The sequence below is a fragment of the Anarrhichthys ocellatus genome, unplaced genomic scaffold (genome assembly GCF_004355925.1).
Source record: "Anarrhichthys ocellatus isolate YVR2014 unplaced genomic scaffold, GSC_Weel_1.0 scaffold20, whole genome shotgun sequence".
Classification (NCBI taxonomy): Eukaryota; Metazoa; Chordata; class Actinopteri; order Perciformes; family Anarhichadidae; genus Anarrhichthys; species Anarrhichthys ocellatus.
The window spans coordinates 1275174-1292449 of NW_022280050.1; the positions used below are offsets into that span (position 1 = coordinate 1275174).

Genomic DNA, 17276 nt, shown 5'->3' on the forward strand with positions numbered 1-17276 from the left:
TCTCTCTCTCTCTCTCTCTCTCTCTCTCTCTCTCTCTCTCTCTCTCTAAAAGTTCAACACGATTGAAAAGATTTACTACGTTGTCCTTTCTTTGTAGTCATGCAGTCCTCAGGTGCTGATACATAAATAAATACAGTAACATTGTCCTGCGTCAATACAATTGGAGGGAGGTTATAATTCAAATATGAGACAATATACGTTTTTTCTAGAAATTATAATGCAATAGTGAGGGTTTTTAACATTTGACTACATTCATTTCTCTATGGAAACAATGAACATCTGGTGCTTTCAAGCTTAACATAATCTTACCCCATAAAGTATTTACTGTTAAAAACAAACAATGAAGAAAAGTGTAAACAAAAATAAACCTTATTGGGGGCTGATTTGACTTGTTTAACAATGAGACAACTCATACAATTTTGTCATATATTGTTGTAATGACATAATAGACACAAACCTCTTCTGGCTCCATCACAACCACGTATTTACATATATAAAACAAGTTACACATTATTTTCCTTGCCACTAAAATACATACATTTGCTCAGACTGGCACCACCTTATAAAATCCAAAGAAGGATGCTACGTGGAGCATTTTTATAGCAGCACTGCTTGCCAATAACATTTGACAGTTTGCTGAGACTGGAAAAAAATAACCGTACTCTCTGCCATTAGCAGGCCGAGCGTTACTCACTTTCTCCCCGAGCTGTCTGCCGCCTGCACGTAGAAGAATCGCGCTGGAAGTACGACGTTTGCTTCGAGTCCAGGTCCCCAAACTAAAGTTTTTGCAGCACTGGGTGACGTTACCGAATCTGCCCGAGCCCCCGGGAGTTCGTGTCTGAACAGACCCAGAGAGAGGAGCAGCAGCAGCAGCCACGAAAGTAGCCGAAGAGACATACCTGTCCAGTGTCCACTGTTCCTGTTAACTGTTAGCCGTTACTTTTCCCCACACAGCGGTTCACTGCCCAAACTTGCCATTGTTGTTTTAAAAAAAAACACCCATACATCAAGAGACTGAATATTAACCTGTGATGCTAGTTTACGTTTTGACGTTAGCTCGTTCCGTTTCCATTTGGAACAACACATCTCAGAAGTGGCATTGCTAATAGCATATATCTTGCTAACATACGCGCATTGTGTTACGTTAATATGCTCTCTGGATACACAGATTACCGTTAGCTAACTAGCTAGATCCCAAATCCTTGTACAGTGAAGTTAACTATCTGCTGAATGAACACGGGGCGGGACGAGCACGCACGTTCCAGCCATTTGATTGGTCGCCACTACGCTGACTCTGGCTTTGATTGGTCGAATGAGCATTTGACTCCTGGTCTGAATCTGATTGCACAGAAACCCGGAAGTAAGCCGTGTCTACATGCTGGGCATGGGCCGGTCATGGGTGTGATGTTCTCATCTGTGATGATGCTGAGTGAAAGGGATGGAATTGTGAATATGGCTTACTTTTTAAAGGTTTAATCAGTGGGTAATTCATTGTGACACATTGTTGGAAGCATGGAATTGTTTGGAGAGATTTGCTATAAAAGATTGCACTGAATGAGAACTTTCCCACTCACAGTGTTCTTAATCATATATCCTATTAGCAATGTTGGACTGTAAAAATACTGTATACATTATGGGTAGAAGTCATGTATTAAAAATGTCAAGTAAATATTATGTCACGTCAGCTAGCGCTCAATGTAGAAAAATGGCCCCTTTTACAATTATCAAATCTTATATATATTTTTTATTGCTGTTGCAGTATTATTAATATAGCATAATTTACCATTGTGGTTGGTCCAGGTGGAGCTGATTTTAATTATTATAGTGTTATTATAGTGTCATTTTGTTATAGTGACAAGATATAATGATAATAATAACAATTTGTTAGCTTACATGCTTTTTATAAAACTAGCTAGCTGTACAATAAATGTAGTGAAGTCCCAATCTAGCTGAGAATCACTGATGTGGAGATGCCAATATGATCCAGGAAACACCACCTTACACTTCAGACAAGCAAGACAACAGCAACTGATTGGGGGACAAGTGAAACAGAGCTCTCAACTGTGTACATCAATCAATGTTTATTTCAGTTTGCTTTTGCATCAACATATTTTCAGTTCTTTTTTGTCAGGTAATTTCTATTACACTAGTATAATATCAATAAGAACAAAAAGTGGTAGAATCCATTTAAATAAGACAAACTTTGCTGCCATCATTGAGAAAACCAGAGAAATGCCTTTTCAGGATACTACAGTGTGAAGAACTACAGAGTTCCAGTGATTTAGACGGAGCCAGAATACCAGATACAGTACCAGCAGTAACAGGTACAACATATACAGAGAAAAATATCCCAAGAATGTCTTTATCTTTTGTAGTTTTTTTGTTTGTTTAGTTTCACCTTTCTCCCAAGATTGAGCTGTACAGTTAATATAAAAACCAAAAACATACTAACAAAACATCCTGTCAGTAGAAGTCAGATTTTTTAAATTTTCTTTTTAGATTTTTTTTTAATGTGTTTTCTCTGCCATTGAAAGAACTGCACTGAACACAAATCTCATTGACGGTACAGAGATAGTAGAGAATTTCTTCTTCTTTTTTTTTTCTTTACATGTTTAAGACACCTCATTGAATCAAATCATGTGTAATAATGAAATCTGTGTGGCACTGATTTAGGATTTCAGGTGACTTGGGTTCGGTGAAAACAAATGTGTTTGGAGGCCAAGCCTAATGAATACTTTGGCAGCCTGACAGGAAGCAGGCATAAATGACTAGCAATGCAGATGGATTCACTTGTGTTATTTTTTAGGTTTTGAGCGTAGGTGTGGCTGTGCATATTTTATGTGGGAGTGATGTCAACGTGATCAAGGCGCAACACCTTAATGCTTGTGTGCATAAAGGCCGGATGTGTCAGAAATGGATATCAATAATCCTGTTTGGTTTTTCAGATCGATTCAAAATACAGACAAATACACAAGTACGAAATATCCTCCTCAGTTAATGCTGTTTGCCTGTGTCATGTGGCTACCCATTGACATGTACAACACAATCACAATATGATACACAACCATGTATCATGAAACATTTGTTGTTTTTAACATACAATAGCCTTCAGTTGAGAGGCCGTCACCATCAAATATAGGACTGCGACAAGCAGATAGCATAGTCATCAAGAACAATATTGAACAAAAAATAACATATTTGCCTTCAGTTGAAATTGTTGCAAATGTTTTACACATGTACATAGCTTCTTCTACTGACTTACATCTGAACATCACTGAAAAAAATACTGTTACTTCTCCTGAAACGCTTACTGATAAACGATTCACAAGTCGTTGTGACTCCACTTCCTCTTCGTACATCCGTCACAAAGACATTGACAATCATTGAAATCGTTGTTTGTGATCATGAAAAGAGGACCGCTCAAGTTTAACCCTGAAAACGCGTAAACCACAACTTCTAAAAGACTGAGGCGGAGAGAAATGGGAGGGTGTCATTCATTTTTGATTGCTTTGGCAGAGAAAGAGGTCAGTTGCTTAACACCTGTGGCCCTCTTTGTCTCTCGCTCTCTCGTTCTCTCTCTGACACACACACACTTTATGGCTCACTAAACTCATACATCTAACAAAGGCAGCTAATGACTGAAATGATGAACCAGCAACACCCAAAAAAAAGTAAAATGAATAAAAACACCCCCATATTTCTTTTTTTCATAAAGAAATCTGACTTATTTGACTTTTGATGAATGCCCTCTAGCCAACTCCAAGTACTGTGTCTCATCTGTTTTGATCAAACATTTAATGACTACCACATATTAGCTCTTTGTTAGTTAGTTTACGGTGAGTGGATTCACTCATCTTGGTTTTTATGGCACGTGAATAGTATATAGGGTCATACTATAGCTATAAACACACTGTGTCTCACACCAATATGTTCTCTGTTTTCATACAACTGTAGTTGGGGAGTGAGATATTCCTCATCATTTAATGCTTTTGTAAGCAGCAGCAGCTGAAAAAGTGAAATTAGTGTGATTAGACTGTGCAGAGGTAAGTTTAAATACTACTGATTTGTGTTTTGCACTGTGCAGCCCAGAGTAAAAGAACAACGTTTCAGCATTATTATAAGTGTGTGAAGAGAAAGCTAACTATGTGCATCTATATTGTGGCATTTCATATTTGCTGAAACTAAGAAAAAAATTTAAATGAACCAAAAACAAAAATTTAAAAAAAGGGAAAGGAATACTAGTTTTGGCATAATAGCGATGCAGGTATACAGTTCCCTTTTTATATATATTTTTTTGTCAATATTTCAAAAAATATAACGTTTTTTATAGTTTCTGTTGTTGGCTTACATTATTAAATAAAACTTTTTATTTGTGTATCTTCTGTTAAAGTAGCATGCTGCTTTTTAATATGGCAGCTGGATATTTTTAGTAGTCATCCATTTTTGTTTCATGCATTTCTTGTTGGTTTCTTAACTTTTGAGTATCTACACAGTGAGGTCTAGAAAACCCAACCACGCTCACCAACCCAGGCCAGGCCCTTCATCCCCCCACCCACCCACACACACACACACACACACACACAAACACACACAAACACACAGACAGACTTGTTGGATATTTCCAGTTCCATCATCAGTCCTTCTAATGCCGCCATTTGCCTTTCTCTTTCTGTCCTCATCCATACATGTCTAGACAAGGAACTAGCACGTCCTCTTCCTTCAACAACGTGCCAGTGCCGTAGCCTGTCCAGAAGCCGTAAAGACAAAGTCACTCTTGAGTCTCTCTTTTAATTGCTCTCATTTATAGAGTGAAGGTCCCTGTTCCGGCAAAAAGCTCCTGGCAGTCCAAGGGCTGCCTCAGCCCTCTTTGCTATTAGAACTGGTACCACTTCTTGTCCTTGCACTTTAGCATCAGCTGTAAGAAGAAAAAGTCACAGACAGTCGATGGTGAGGAATAACAAGTTGTCAATGCTTCCTTTCTTTCAGAATAACATCACATTTTTTAAAGGTTTGCATTGAAGCTGTTGTATGCATCATTTTTAAACATTTGTATTTCAATTTAGCATTCTAAATATATTACATCGCCCTTTGCCAAGTCCCGCCCCAAAACGCAGACTGGCCAATCACGGTGTAGCATCAGCCAGCTCTGACAGATGTTAGCAGCGGCTTTGTGAAGGGTCAATTGGTGCAACCATGAGGTTATCTTTTTCTGTTTCAGTTCACCATATCTTGACTTTAATTCGGTTTCACTTTCCAACGGTATTTGTAAAGAAACCTATTTACAATACTTTTTATATTGTTTTGTCATAAATTTGGTTGTGTGTAACATTTTTATAATGTTCATGGATTCTTATTAATCTTTCTTTTACCCCGTGAGCGTGTTTGGAGAAGGTTTCTGCACTGGTCATCATTAGTGCAGTTCGATCCTCCAGCTCCCCAAGCCTTTGGCCTCTCTCATCCAGAGCAATGCGGGCCCGTGCCAGGTCACCCACGACTCCGCTAGCTGCCACCTTCATGCCCTCCATCCCCGCCTGCCCAGGGATGTGCTGGGCCAGACTACGAGAACCCTTCCCAGCTGATGTCTCACCAACTGTCAACAACATCAGGTGAAAAAGGAATATGAAGGCAGGCACAGAAAAAAACCCATTCTTGGTCACATGGCTATGATGGATTTTTAGCCCTTTGCTACTCAGTTCCTTCTAGATATTGATTTATTACTGTAGTTACATGTGACATTTTCAGGTGGATTAGTACACCCTAAAATAAAACCCTTCGTACAGAAATAAAGATAGAAAAATAGAAAAACGCACAGAGCTCCTCTCTGTCGAAGTTATGAGAATTTCCTCCAAAGAAGCCCTTTAGGAAGCCTCTGTTCTGGGCTTCCGGTGTTTCTATTGGTGTAAACAGCTCCCCCAGCATCTCCTGAAATGAAGGAAAATGGAGAAAAATAACTTCTTAACAATTCATACATTTTCAAAACAATTATTTCCGATTCTGAACCAGCACTGTATTGCTGATATTTGTTGATCATATCATGGTCATTCTCAGAAGGATGGAGTAACAATTTTCTACACTCTTCCCTTTGTCCACTTTGTGACAAATTTTACTAGGTGGACCATCATCTGAGTAACTGCTGTTGCTGTCCAGTAGGTGGCACTATGTCAGCATCATGTTACAAGCTCCACCGACATCATTTGTGCATGTGCAGTGACGGCTCTGAAGAATAAACACATCTATAAATACATATATGCCAAAGTCTACATGCACATTTGCACGCACACACACACACACACACACACACACACACACACACACACACACACAGTGTAAAACTAGATCCACCCAGTTGAGTTCAAACCACACGTGACAGGTGTGCCATTTTACTTTAATGGCCTCTGTCAGTTCTGGGCCTCACCAAGGATGGGAATAATGGCACGCGTTTCTTAACTGCACCAATACTTTTCTGAACTCAGATCCCAAAATGTGAGATCATGCAAATTAAAAGTCAAGCAAATTAGAATGGTCTCACAGTAATGCGCACATCATAGATGTATGAATACTTTTCATTGAAACAAAAAGCAAAATTCTGAGATGTTGCATGTCACAGAGAGAGCAGGATGAACACACATACAGATACATATACATATATATAATGTAAATACAGATATAATGTAAGGCAAACACATATATAATGTAATGTAAACACAGATATAATGTAATGTAAATATAGATACAATGTAATCTAAATTCAGATATAACGTAATGTAAATATAGAAGACAGATTGATACCTGCAGGTTGTCAAACATCTCCTGGCTGTATGTAATTCTCTGGATCTCTGTCGGGGAGCTGAGATATAGTGCCTGCCCCCCGTTGGTGAAGCAAAAGGTTCTTGCGATACGCATGTCTGTCATAGGCAGGTAATTGACATCCATCAGCGGTCTTAGACTGGGCAAGCTGTGAGAAGAGAAAGAATAATAAAAGACAGAGTTAGACACCAGAACACCTGTATCGTAAGAACTAGCAAAGTCAACCAATTTCAGGTAAATATGTAAGTTGTAGGTAAGTAGATGAGTACTTGAGGTAATACCTGAGTGTCATAACATGTCCGTTAGCACAGAAGCAGGCCAGGCACACACTGTTGCACACAGATACCACGTCGGCTCGCAGTACAAAGGACGACTCGGTGATGTTGTGGACAAAGAGGCAAGACTGTGAGGGCATCAAGATTACTTTGGCCTGCTTCTCGGAGCACACCACAGCCAGATGCCCCTCTCCGTAGTTGTCCTGGGAGGACGATGGTGAAAAGTGGACCAGCTTGCGCCTCCGCGGTCGGTCAGGGTCTTCGGGGGCGTTGAGGTCCCGCCAAACCTCGTGGGGGCTCTGAATGAGCGCTCCCATACAGTCCAAGAAGCTAAAGTGCAACACGGAGCCCTTCAGCATCAGGACCATGCCTGGGAGTGTTTGGGTTGAGTCAACAGAGGGAAGAGGAAAGGCATGAAGTCTAAAACTACAATGTTCCAAGATGAGCCTAGAAAGGTGGTCTAATATAACATTCATTGCAAAAGAAACAATCCACAAGAGCACTTTAAAAACACACAAGGAGAATTCAACAAAACCTGTCTTTCTCTTCATTATCTTTTCCTTGAAACAGAATCTGTGATTTTCCAGTAATAAACTTAGTCTCAAGAGGACAACAAGTACTTCAAAGGGCCTGGATTTATGGGTATACTGATGTTTTATCTGTGAATAAGAGACCTTGTCCTTGCACATTAAGGTTTCTGGACAGGTAATACATATTTGAAAGGCTCAGTTGTGTTTAGTCAGAGTCCAAACCCAAAGGGGCTGCAAAATATATCCTTGTTCTCGAGAACAGAGGGAAGTCAAAGCAAAATCAAGCATTACAAAAGCTCATCAGAGTTCTCCGTGACAGCAAAATCCCCTCTAGTTTAAATAAATATCGTTTTAGAAGCCCTTAAGTATGACTAAGACTAGGGGAGAGTTGAGCTCACAAATGTATAGCATAATCAGCACATAAAGGCAGACAGACACAGTTAGCACACTAGCTGGTGAACACAGTGAAGCATTAAGCAGCTGAAGATCCAGCTATTTCCTTCAGGAGTTGGATGAGACCTAAATCGGAAATATAGAAGACTTAAGACTGAATATTGTCTTGTCTGTGTTTGTTGGGTAGTCAGAAACATAAATCCAAATGAACAACTGTTTGCTAACAGACCATATCAGCTTAAAGAAATCACCGAATGCACGTTTAAGGTCCACGACATCAGACACATTGATCTGGTCCTTTTTAGACAACTTCTAGCTTCTTGTTTTTGGTTGAACCGTTTTAACGAATCCAGCCAAAAGCTGATTGAACCTTTGTTTTATGTAAACTATTTCAATGTGAGTCTCACAAATTTAGTCTGGACATTTTGTGCTGAATTGACCATCATTTTGAGTTGGGCCAGCAGTTTAGAGAATCTCCATTATTATCCAAATCCCACTGTGTTCCACTGTGCAAGCTTCATGACAGATGGTTAAACAACGTTTAACTATTTTCATCAGGCAGAGTCAAACATTGCAAATCCACATTGTCTGGCTGTCATGTGGAGCATAAAACCTATCATCACAGCCTCAAACCCACAGATGAGACGTTACATTTCAATAAACAGGCTGGACTCCGAATTGACAAAAACAATACCATTGAATATGGCTTCATTGTAGTGGTGAGGGAATAGTTTCAATTGACATATTTCGATTTTATTTTGTGGTTTTTCTTTTCATCTTTTGATTCATTCTGTCTTTGTCTTGATTTTGCTGCTGACAAGGCTGAAAGCAGTTTTAGGTCCTCCAATGGATTAATGAATGGGATTTTGGGGTGTATGTTGGATTTTCTGATCTATTACAACCTGTCTTTTTAATTTCCCAAGTTGGCCATTATTTATATCTGTTATGATAATATTGTACTCACCAAAGTATTGCTGATATGTGGGAACTAAGTAAACTGAGTAACAAGCCAGAAAATGTCACACACATTATTGGTTAAGGTGACTAACAACCTCTGTAAGGTTCATAACACTTTTGTGATGAAACCCTGTCTCACTGGGACTTACCGCTGGGGCCAATTGTCACAGGTTCCTCCATCCTCTCCTCGTTGTCGGTGGGAATGGACATTGGAATGAGAAGGACCACCCCTAAGCTGGTGCCCACCCATAGACATGGGGTGGGCAGGGCGTCACTCTTGCGCCCGAAGGACTCTCCAAACTGCAGTGTGGTGATAGCCTCTTTGGTGTCCCGGTCGATGCTGGAAACACTGGAACTGCGTGAGCGGCTGAAGGAGTTTTCACGGCTCTCTGTAGCGGCAGCCGGTGAACACAGAAGCACAGCACAGGTGGACACGATGCAAGAGGAGGGATCGAGTGATGACAAGAGAGAGGGAGCGAGAGAGAAAACAGGAAACAGAAAGGACGAATTGCAGGAGTTGTGGAAGGGAACAAAGAAAAACGTAGGAAGGAGAAAAAGAGCGATAGGGAGCACGGAAGACAAATATTCTAAAGGTCACATGTGTTCGTCCACAGATTTTATACAACATAAAACACTTGAACACGGGAAAAGATGTGATACATTGAGAAGCAAAGTGATATTTTCATTATAAAGAGACGACTTGACAAACACAATTTGTTACAAACAAACACACACACACACACACACACACACACACACACACACACACACACTTCTCATTGAAAATGTACAGATTATTAGGTACTGAGGAGCTTCTATTCAGCGGCCTGGTAACACACACACGCACACATTTACAGACAGACACACACCAGAATGCAAACACACACACTGGCTGTTGCACCAGATTCAAAAATTCCTTTAACTCTGTTAGAGTGCTACCCATTCGCGTCCTCCATTGTGTACTTAAAGCCTCCATCATAAAAGTATTTCTGTATTGCTGCATTTCATTCTGAATAATTCAGAGCCAGGCAATGTGCAGTACTGCATGCCCAGCCTAATGTTACACAGAGTGCAGACTTTACGTAACAACAAGTACAGATGGGTGCAAAGCCCGGCGTACACATCGGGCTAAAATAAAAACAATTTCGACAGGTGTTCAATGTGTGCAATTTCGAGGCATTATGACAACCACAATCCGTACAGGTTTGAATAGTCATCCACTATTTATGGGGGGGACTTGGGGGATAAACAGTGTAACTGTGCAAAGCATACACTATGCACTGCATTATAGATGACATCACCCGACACTTTGGGACAAGAGCAAGCACTTCTAGGCATGTTTTAGACGAAACAGGGCCACAGGACGGACTGACATACTGACTTGACGGACGGATGTGTAATAATCAGCAGGACAGCAGTTGATGGGTTTGTGGCCGAAGCCCCCTTACCTCTCTCACTCCAGCAGTAGGGGGCGGTGGTGTGGTGCTCGTCGTGGGAGTACATACTGACTCCATGTAACTGCTGAAGCATTGCCCTCCTGGATGCATAACCTACTCGTCCCCCACAACATGAACCCCATTTAACAAACCACAACCCGACATGCCCCAAAGAAACGCACACACACACACACACACACACACACACACACAAGCACAGCCGCCCAGCCAAAGACCAGACAAGACGGACAGATGAACAGCAGTACCGGAAAATGAAAGAAAGAAAAAGAGAGAAAGATCCAACTGAGTGTGGAGCGATTGCTTCAAATATATACAGACAGAGAAAGAGAGGGCGCCTGAAAAAGAGGCCACTTGTTTATGTTTCTGGTGGCCACACAACCTTTACTCGCGTATCCATCTTCTCTTTAAACCCCTTTTCCGCACCATCTGCTCAACTTAACACTGTTGGCAAGAGTGGTACGAAAACTCTGACACAGTATCCCTATGCAGTGATCCAGTGTGGTTAGTGAAGAGCTCCTGTGCAGCACTGTTGCACGACAACTACATTGTTGTACTGCTTTCTTTGATACTGCTGTAAGTACAAAGACGTTTGGGGTGGATCCCCAAAACTGGTGCAAGGAGTCAAATATAGGACCAATTCAACACAAAACAGAAATGAAAACTCCTGCACTAAAGGTACGACAAAGCCGTGGACGTCAAGAATGGGAATTCTGGATGATGTCTTTTTCTCTTGTTTACAACAGTATCGGAGCAGTATCAATATATTTAGGTATCGTGACAACACTGCTGTACGATGCTGCTGGCAGTCACAAAGACAAAATAGCCTTTTGCTGTGAGTCTGGGCAGCAGCAGCTCGGTTTTTGCCGTGTGACGCTGGGGTGTGTTTACGCTGTGTGACAGAGCCTGTGGGGGGCTGGCTAATGAAAGTCAGGCACAGTGGTGCTCTGACAGGACACAGGGACCCCTGGGGGCCCTGACAGGGAACTAGAGGTGGTATCAGTGAGGTGATAAGGGAAGGCAGACAATCTGAAGCGGAGAGACGCACAAAGTGCTAGATTTATACAGTGGTACATGCACATACACCCACGCAGTGTAGAGAGACAAGGACAGACACTTGGAGATTACGCAAACCCCTTTTTTTTCATTTATATCTACCACCAATGAATGTATAAAGCTTTGTGTCAAGCTGTGCTTTAATGCCAATTAACACATATAAAGATGATGTATTGTATCAGATACATTTTCCAGGGTTTAATTGTGAGCTTAATTGGGAATTAAGAAATCTTTGACCTCAAAATGTAACATTTTAACAATTACGATTAGTTAGTTAATTATTGCAGAGATCCAACAGGGACATCTTTTATCACACAGCTATGAAACAGCAGGTCCACTGCTTCAGCACTTGGTTTTTATCTTGTGGTTTTATTGTTGTAGGTGTATGTGGGTGTGCAGCTTTTTCAGCATCTGGCCAGGTAGTCACTGAGACTGAGTCACCTCAGCTCTGTGCGAAGGTGCAGTAAAATATCACTGTTGCTTTTACTTGTGAAATTTGTGATTTTATGCGATTCTGTAACGTGCAAGTTATATTTAATCTAAAGGTAACACTGTAGGGAAACAATAACTCCTCTCTCTATGCAAACAAACAAATCAACTGATCACAACACCTGCTCTCCATCGATTTTCCTATTCTTAAACAACCACTACCAATTTTATGACCACATCTGCAGGCAAAGCTAACAGTATCACACAATTCGGTCTTCAATATTTAATAGCTGTGTTGCCTAACCGAGATGGGAGGCATGGACATGTTGACTGTACATCGAGTGTGACTTCCCATGCCATTTCCCTCCTCTGTCTCCTCGCCTGGCATGCAGGCCTCATTAACATTGGCCTCATCTCTCGCACCGCTCGCTGACCTTTAATTATTCCAGTGAACCTGCTGGCTCTTCACTGTGGTAGCCCAGTACAACTGGTAAACAACAGTGCTAAGGGTAGGCAGCCGGTAGAGAAAATGCAACGGTCTGCTGAGAAAAGTGACTGTTCACGCATAATAAACGCACATTTAAGTCGCTGCAGACCAGGGATGTTCTCCGTTTTTAAATTTGGTTTCACATGCATCTTTTATGGCATCTGATTCATGATTTAAAAAAAATCATAGCATGTCATTCGACCACAGCAGACCTTCTAAAGTGATGGATTCGATGGATCCCACAAGAGAAAGGGGAGATGCAATGCAAAGATGTTGAACTATAGAAAACATCTAACCCAGATTAAAAAGCTGTCGAGTGAATTCAGAAAACAGAATGTATTCTACCGTATCAGAATGCCCTGCTACAGTTTCAACAGATGTTTCTACAAACAGTCCCATAGTCCCGTCAATAGAGTTGTTCCAATACCGATACCTGTATGCCTCCAATACAGCCTAAAATGCTGGATTGGGTATCGGCGATATTGCGTTATCATATCATCTATCAGCTCATTCATGCTACAAGGGAACAACAACAACAACAAGTGTCACTCTCTACCCGATCCGTACATCCTGCCAAATCCAACGGCACGATATCTTCAATATTGTTCTAAAGCCCTGCGAGTTTTACCTGGCAGGTTCAATATTCATCACACCCCACAGTATGGTAGCGTTGGAAGCATGAGCGTGCTCAGAGAACTTCACAGCAATTTGCATACTAAGTTATGTGATATCATGTGTGCCAAATTGACATGTTGGCCCTTTGAGTGGTAGCGTGTCCAGATTGCGAAAAGATTCATCCAATGACATCCAAATGAGTGATTAGACAAATTAATCAGAACTGATCAAAAATGTGAACAGCCAAAGTTGTCTTTGGAACATAGGAGGATTTTAAAGGGTAAAAAGAAAAATTATTGGCTAGCTGCATTGCATGCATTCATTCTTTACACTACCCCAGAGTGCCTGTCTAACACGTTTTTTTTCATGTGTCCAGAAATGCACTTGCCACAAAAGACAAGGGACCCAGTAGTCATGTCATGTCACATTCTGGACACTGTGATGACCGTTGTCAATTGATTTCAGCCAGAGCCACATTCTCCAAGGTATTTCAGCACTACACAAGCAGGAGGACACTAAAACACACAAAGGCAAGGTGGTCATCCCTCAGACAGACGATTTTATGCTTCTTTAGTGTCAGACAGGAGCCGTGGGGCTCTCTCCTCCATAGAGTTTTTGAAAAAATAAAACTCTAGGTTGTCATGAGCCTGGTGTATCTAAGAAGCATGGCCATAATACAGCCTATGATTAGGATTACCGTCACTCAATCAGTAAGTAAGACTGGTGGCCTATAACAGGTACATCCATCTCTGTCTACCTGTATGAGAGATTCTCTCTGTTGGTTAGCGTAAATATCGCTAAATCCTAATTCAAAGTTTCCTGTTAAATCACTCAAGAAATCAGTTTCATATGGATGTTTTCAGAGGTTATAGATGCATTAAATCAACAGTGAAAAAGAGCGACCATCGTCTGCATTGATAATGCAGCTGTAGCCCCCGGCAGTGGCTTTAATAAAACATTCAGCTTATGCTAATGAAGAACGGCTTCCCTCTCAGCTCCAGTTCACCATTGTATAATGAGGTCGATGAAGATGGTGTGAATCTAATTGCAGAATTAGTGTTAAAGGGTTAACTGTGAAAACAGCACTGCACCAATCCTGTTTATTATTTGGAATAAATACTGTGCATCAGCATGTTTATTAAAACCCTTTAAAGTCTGCACAGCAAATCTTTATATAGCACATCACAGACATGAGGGAACGTGCGCTTACTTCCAACTGCAAAGTTTTGTAACCCTTGTGTGTTACTTTTTTGTCTGATGTGTGTGCAGGGTGTTGACAGTTGACACTGTGGCATTTTGGGAACTGTCAGTATTGACTTTTCTATGGTGAGATGAGCCTGGCGTGACCTGACTTTTTTGTTAGTCTGCCAGAGCCCCGACTAAAAGTAAATACAATGACCTGCACAGCCACAGCTTTCCAGAAGTGTTGTCTCCTCAGAGTATGTGTATGATGCCTCAGCACTATAGGCAGTGCAGTGCAGGTGGTGCACCAGGTTTCTAATTCAGCAACATAACGTTGTGGATAGCGGTGTGTCTAGACTTTGACTGAAGTACATGGACATTTTCTCTCTGTGTGACAATCTGCTGTTTTAAAGTGGCAATGTAAATTTTAACCATCCATACTTTAAATTAGAGCCCTGCAGTGCTTAACAGCTTCTCTGCCTCCAGGGCCAATCATCATGTTTGCCACTTCTTTATGGATTATCCATACCCTAAACCGTCTCTTTGGGCAGTGTTATTTCCGCCACCCTCAGAAAATCACCCAGCAATGTGAAAAATTGTTAAGACTTAAAGTTCAGCTCACTAAAAATGCCAAGTGATGTTTTGCTGAGACTTATTCCATTTAAAGAAAATGTTTAATTTTTAAGAGAGAGAAATAAAATGCCTAACTAGAACAGAGAAGTCCTGTTAAGATGAAAGAGTGGTATCATCTTTGTCTGGGGATGTCAATGAATGCCCTGCATTGGTTAATTGATGTCTGTTTCCTGGTAGTGACAGAATAAGTGCAAGATTTCATATTGTGTAATTAAGTTGATGTACAATCCTGACGGAGACCATTTTATGTGTCAGTTTCGAGGTCAATATCTCAAAATTACGCTGGTGGTAATGTCTTTTTAAGTCCCCACTTGACATATTCTTTTTTTTATTTTTTGCTTTGGCTGCCACTTGTTGTGTGAGGGTAGATTGGCAGAATATACCCACCAACAAGCTTAAAATATGATCCACATTTCTTTTAAAATAGTAATCAAATCTTCAAGGATGGGCCAATACATTAAATGTTTAAAATGAGGAAGATGTTGTATCAAGGCCTTCAGAGTGTGTTTGACTTAATTAAAATTAACAGGTGATGCTATAGGCATACAGTAGCTATAAAAACATTGAAACACCTGTTAGCACCGCACACACATAGAGACAGACACATATTTACACACCCACAAATGCACACATTCCCTTTCTATCACACACAAAGACATGTGTACACACACACACCCCCCCATAGACTGCTCGGTGAATCATTTTTAGATGGTACAGATCAATGCCAGAGTGTGAATTAACGGAGTTTAAATGAAAGAAAATAAACGTCAGATTTGTCATTCAGCATTTCAAAATGCCAGAGTGCAAATCATGCTGGAGCGGTTGTCTTGTACTACTTAATCGCCTCTTTTACCTGTGTGACATGCTTCCCTCGGCTCAAAGTTTGTGGATAATGAGAAAGACAGGAGGTGTGGCCACACTACATAAATATTGTGTGCTTTGTTTCTTCATCAAAATTTAAAAAAAATCAATAAAAACAACCAGAATCTATTCATGAGAAGGTATAAAAACATGGCTGAAGACAACTTCACTTGGTTGAGGAAGGTTCATTGTGAGATCCATTGCAAAATCATCAGTGCTGCTTTTGAAATTAACACTGGAGAAGTATAAAATTAATTTGGTTGAAATACGTCACATTGCACCAACCTTCAGGCTTAGGACACAGTCGACTCAAGCAACAATGTTAAGGGACACAATGCAAGGGCCATTTCTTGCATTCAAGAGAAGCAGAACCTTTAGTCCAAATGTTGTAAGGTGATGCTAATGCAAGATGCAGAGTTATGTGTTTAATGTAACATAATTACAAACACTCTTACAGCAGTAATAGTCATGTTCATCTGGTAACTAGCTGTCAACACCTGCTGGCTGAACACCAGTTACCTTCATGTGCAATCGTATTTTCAAGTTCATATACAGCCAACTTGCAGTGAATACGTTTTGAAAGATATAACAAATTTGGCCATTCACTACACCCCGCACCCACTAGCCGGTCAAGCTTTCTGTTCTTGCATGGCATAGATGCAGTTTACAATTATTGTGGTGGCCCACTGGCCAAAATTCAAATCTCTGAGTGACTTCTGACAATGAAGACAGTCACTGGCAGATTTTATCAGCTGTCACTAGCTAGCTATCTAGCTAGCTAGTGACAGCTAACATTAGTTCCTTGACTTTTGCATGCTTTAAACTGAATCGTTTTAAAACAGGAATCTTGTAAAGGGGATGTTACAGTAAATCTGCATTGTTTACTATTGAAACTCCAGTTATTCTTACTACAGTGAAATCCAAAGCTTCACAGACCTGCAGGGCTTGATTACAGTTGCTAGGGTATGATTGTGCAACCACTGTTTGTTGAAGGACTTTAGCGAACAGTCAATTATGATATGTTTATATTGAACGTATCTGCAAACCGTTCACTGTCAGTACGTTTTTATGCTGCTAACTTGCATTAGCATACGCTTGTCTTGTGTTAACTATGCATCAGGACTTAATCCACTTACCCCGGGGCAGGAGGATGGCATGCACTTGTTGGGAGGGAGGGAATGTTATAGAAGCTTAGGGATGGGGAGTTGGGAAGACAAGCACACACCTTCAGTGTGGGACACAGGCAAAGAGATCTCCATGCAAGCAGCGGACTGGGCCTTGCGGAAGGGCGGTCGGCCAGCGCCTCTGCGGGTAAGCCGTGGCCCCTCGGGACCCATCGGGACGCGAGGCTTGGGCTGGGAGGTGGGGCTAGTGCAATGTCCATTGACATGATCTGTAACAACGGCAAAGCATTAGCAAACAACACAAGGAGGGAAATAAAACTTTCATATTCTAATCCACTACCGCAATATCCATCTTCATGTCATTTAGAAATCTTCAAATAAGGGGAGAGAATTCTATTCATTCATAATGCAGTTTTTAAGGATATAGCTTCTGCTTTCTCACCCTATATGGATATTTTGTACACAAAAACAAC

General features: G+C 40.9%; 2 protein-coding genes across 12 annotated transcripts in view; both read right to left on the reverse strand.

Moving 5' to 3' along the window:
• The window catches only part of poglut2 (protein O-glucosyltransferase 2), a 5750-nt gene extending 4517 nt beyond the window's left edge, over nt 1–1233 (reverse strand). For both annotated transcript variants that reach the window (XM_031858239.1, XM_031858238.1), the window contains exon 1: nt 695–1233. In XM_031858239.1, coding sequence (XP_031714099.1) covers nt 695–897 — 203 coding nt within the window. In that variant the 5' untranslated portion in view covers nt 898–1233. The remainder of the gene's footprint in view (nt 1–694) is intronic.
• A 3552-nt stretch (nt 1234–4785) lies between these two features.
• The window catches only part of stxbp5l (syntaxin binding protein 5L), a 109092-nt gene continuing 96601 nt past the window's right edge, over nt 4786–17276 (reverse strand). For 5 of the 10 annotated variants that reach the window (XM_031858564.1, XM_031858566.1, XM_031858569.1 and 2 more), the window contains 8 exons: nt 16905–17072; nt 10411–10512; nt 9112–9351; nt 7089–7452; nt 6790–6955; nt 5811–5922; nt 5370–5590; nt 4786–4915 (listed from right to left, as the gene is read on the reverse strand). In XM_031858564.1, the coding sequence (XP_031714424.1) occupies nt 4874–4915; nt 5370–5590; nt 5811–5922; nt 6790–6955; nt 7089–7452; nt 9112–9351; nt 10411–10512; nt 16905–17072 (1415 nt within the window). In that variant the 3' untranslated portion in view covers nt 4786–4873. The remainder of the gene's footprint in view (nt 4916–5369; nt 5591–5810; nt 5923–6789; nt 6956–7088; nt 7453–9111; nt 9352–10410; nt 10513–16904; nt 17073–17276) is intronic. The other 5 variants (XM_031858567.1, XM_031858571.1, XM_031858572.1 and 2 more) reach the window with 2 other exon arrangements.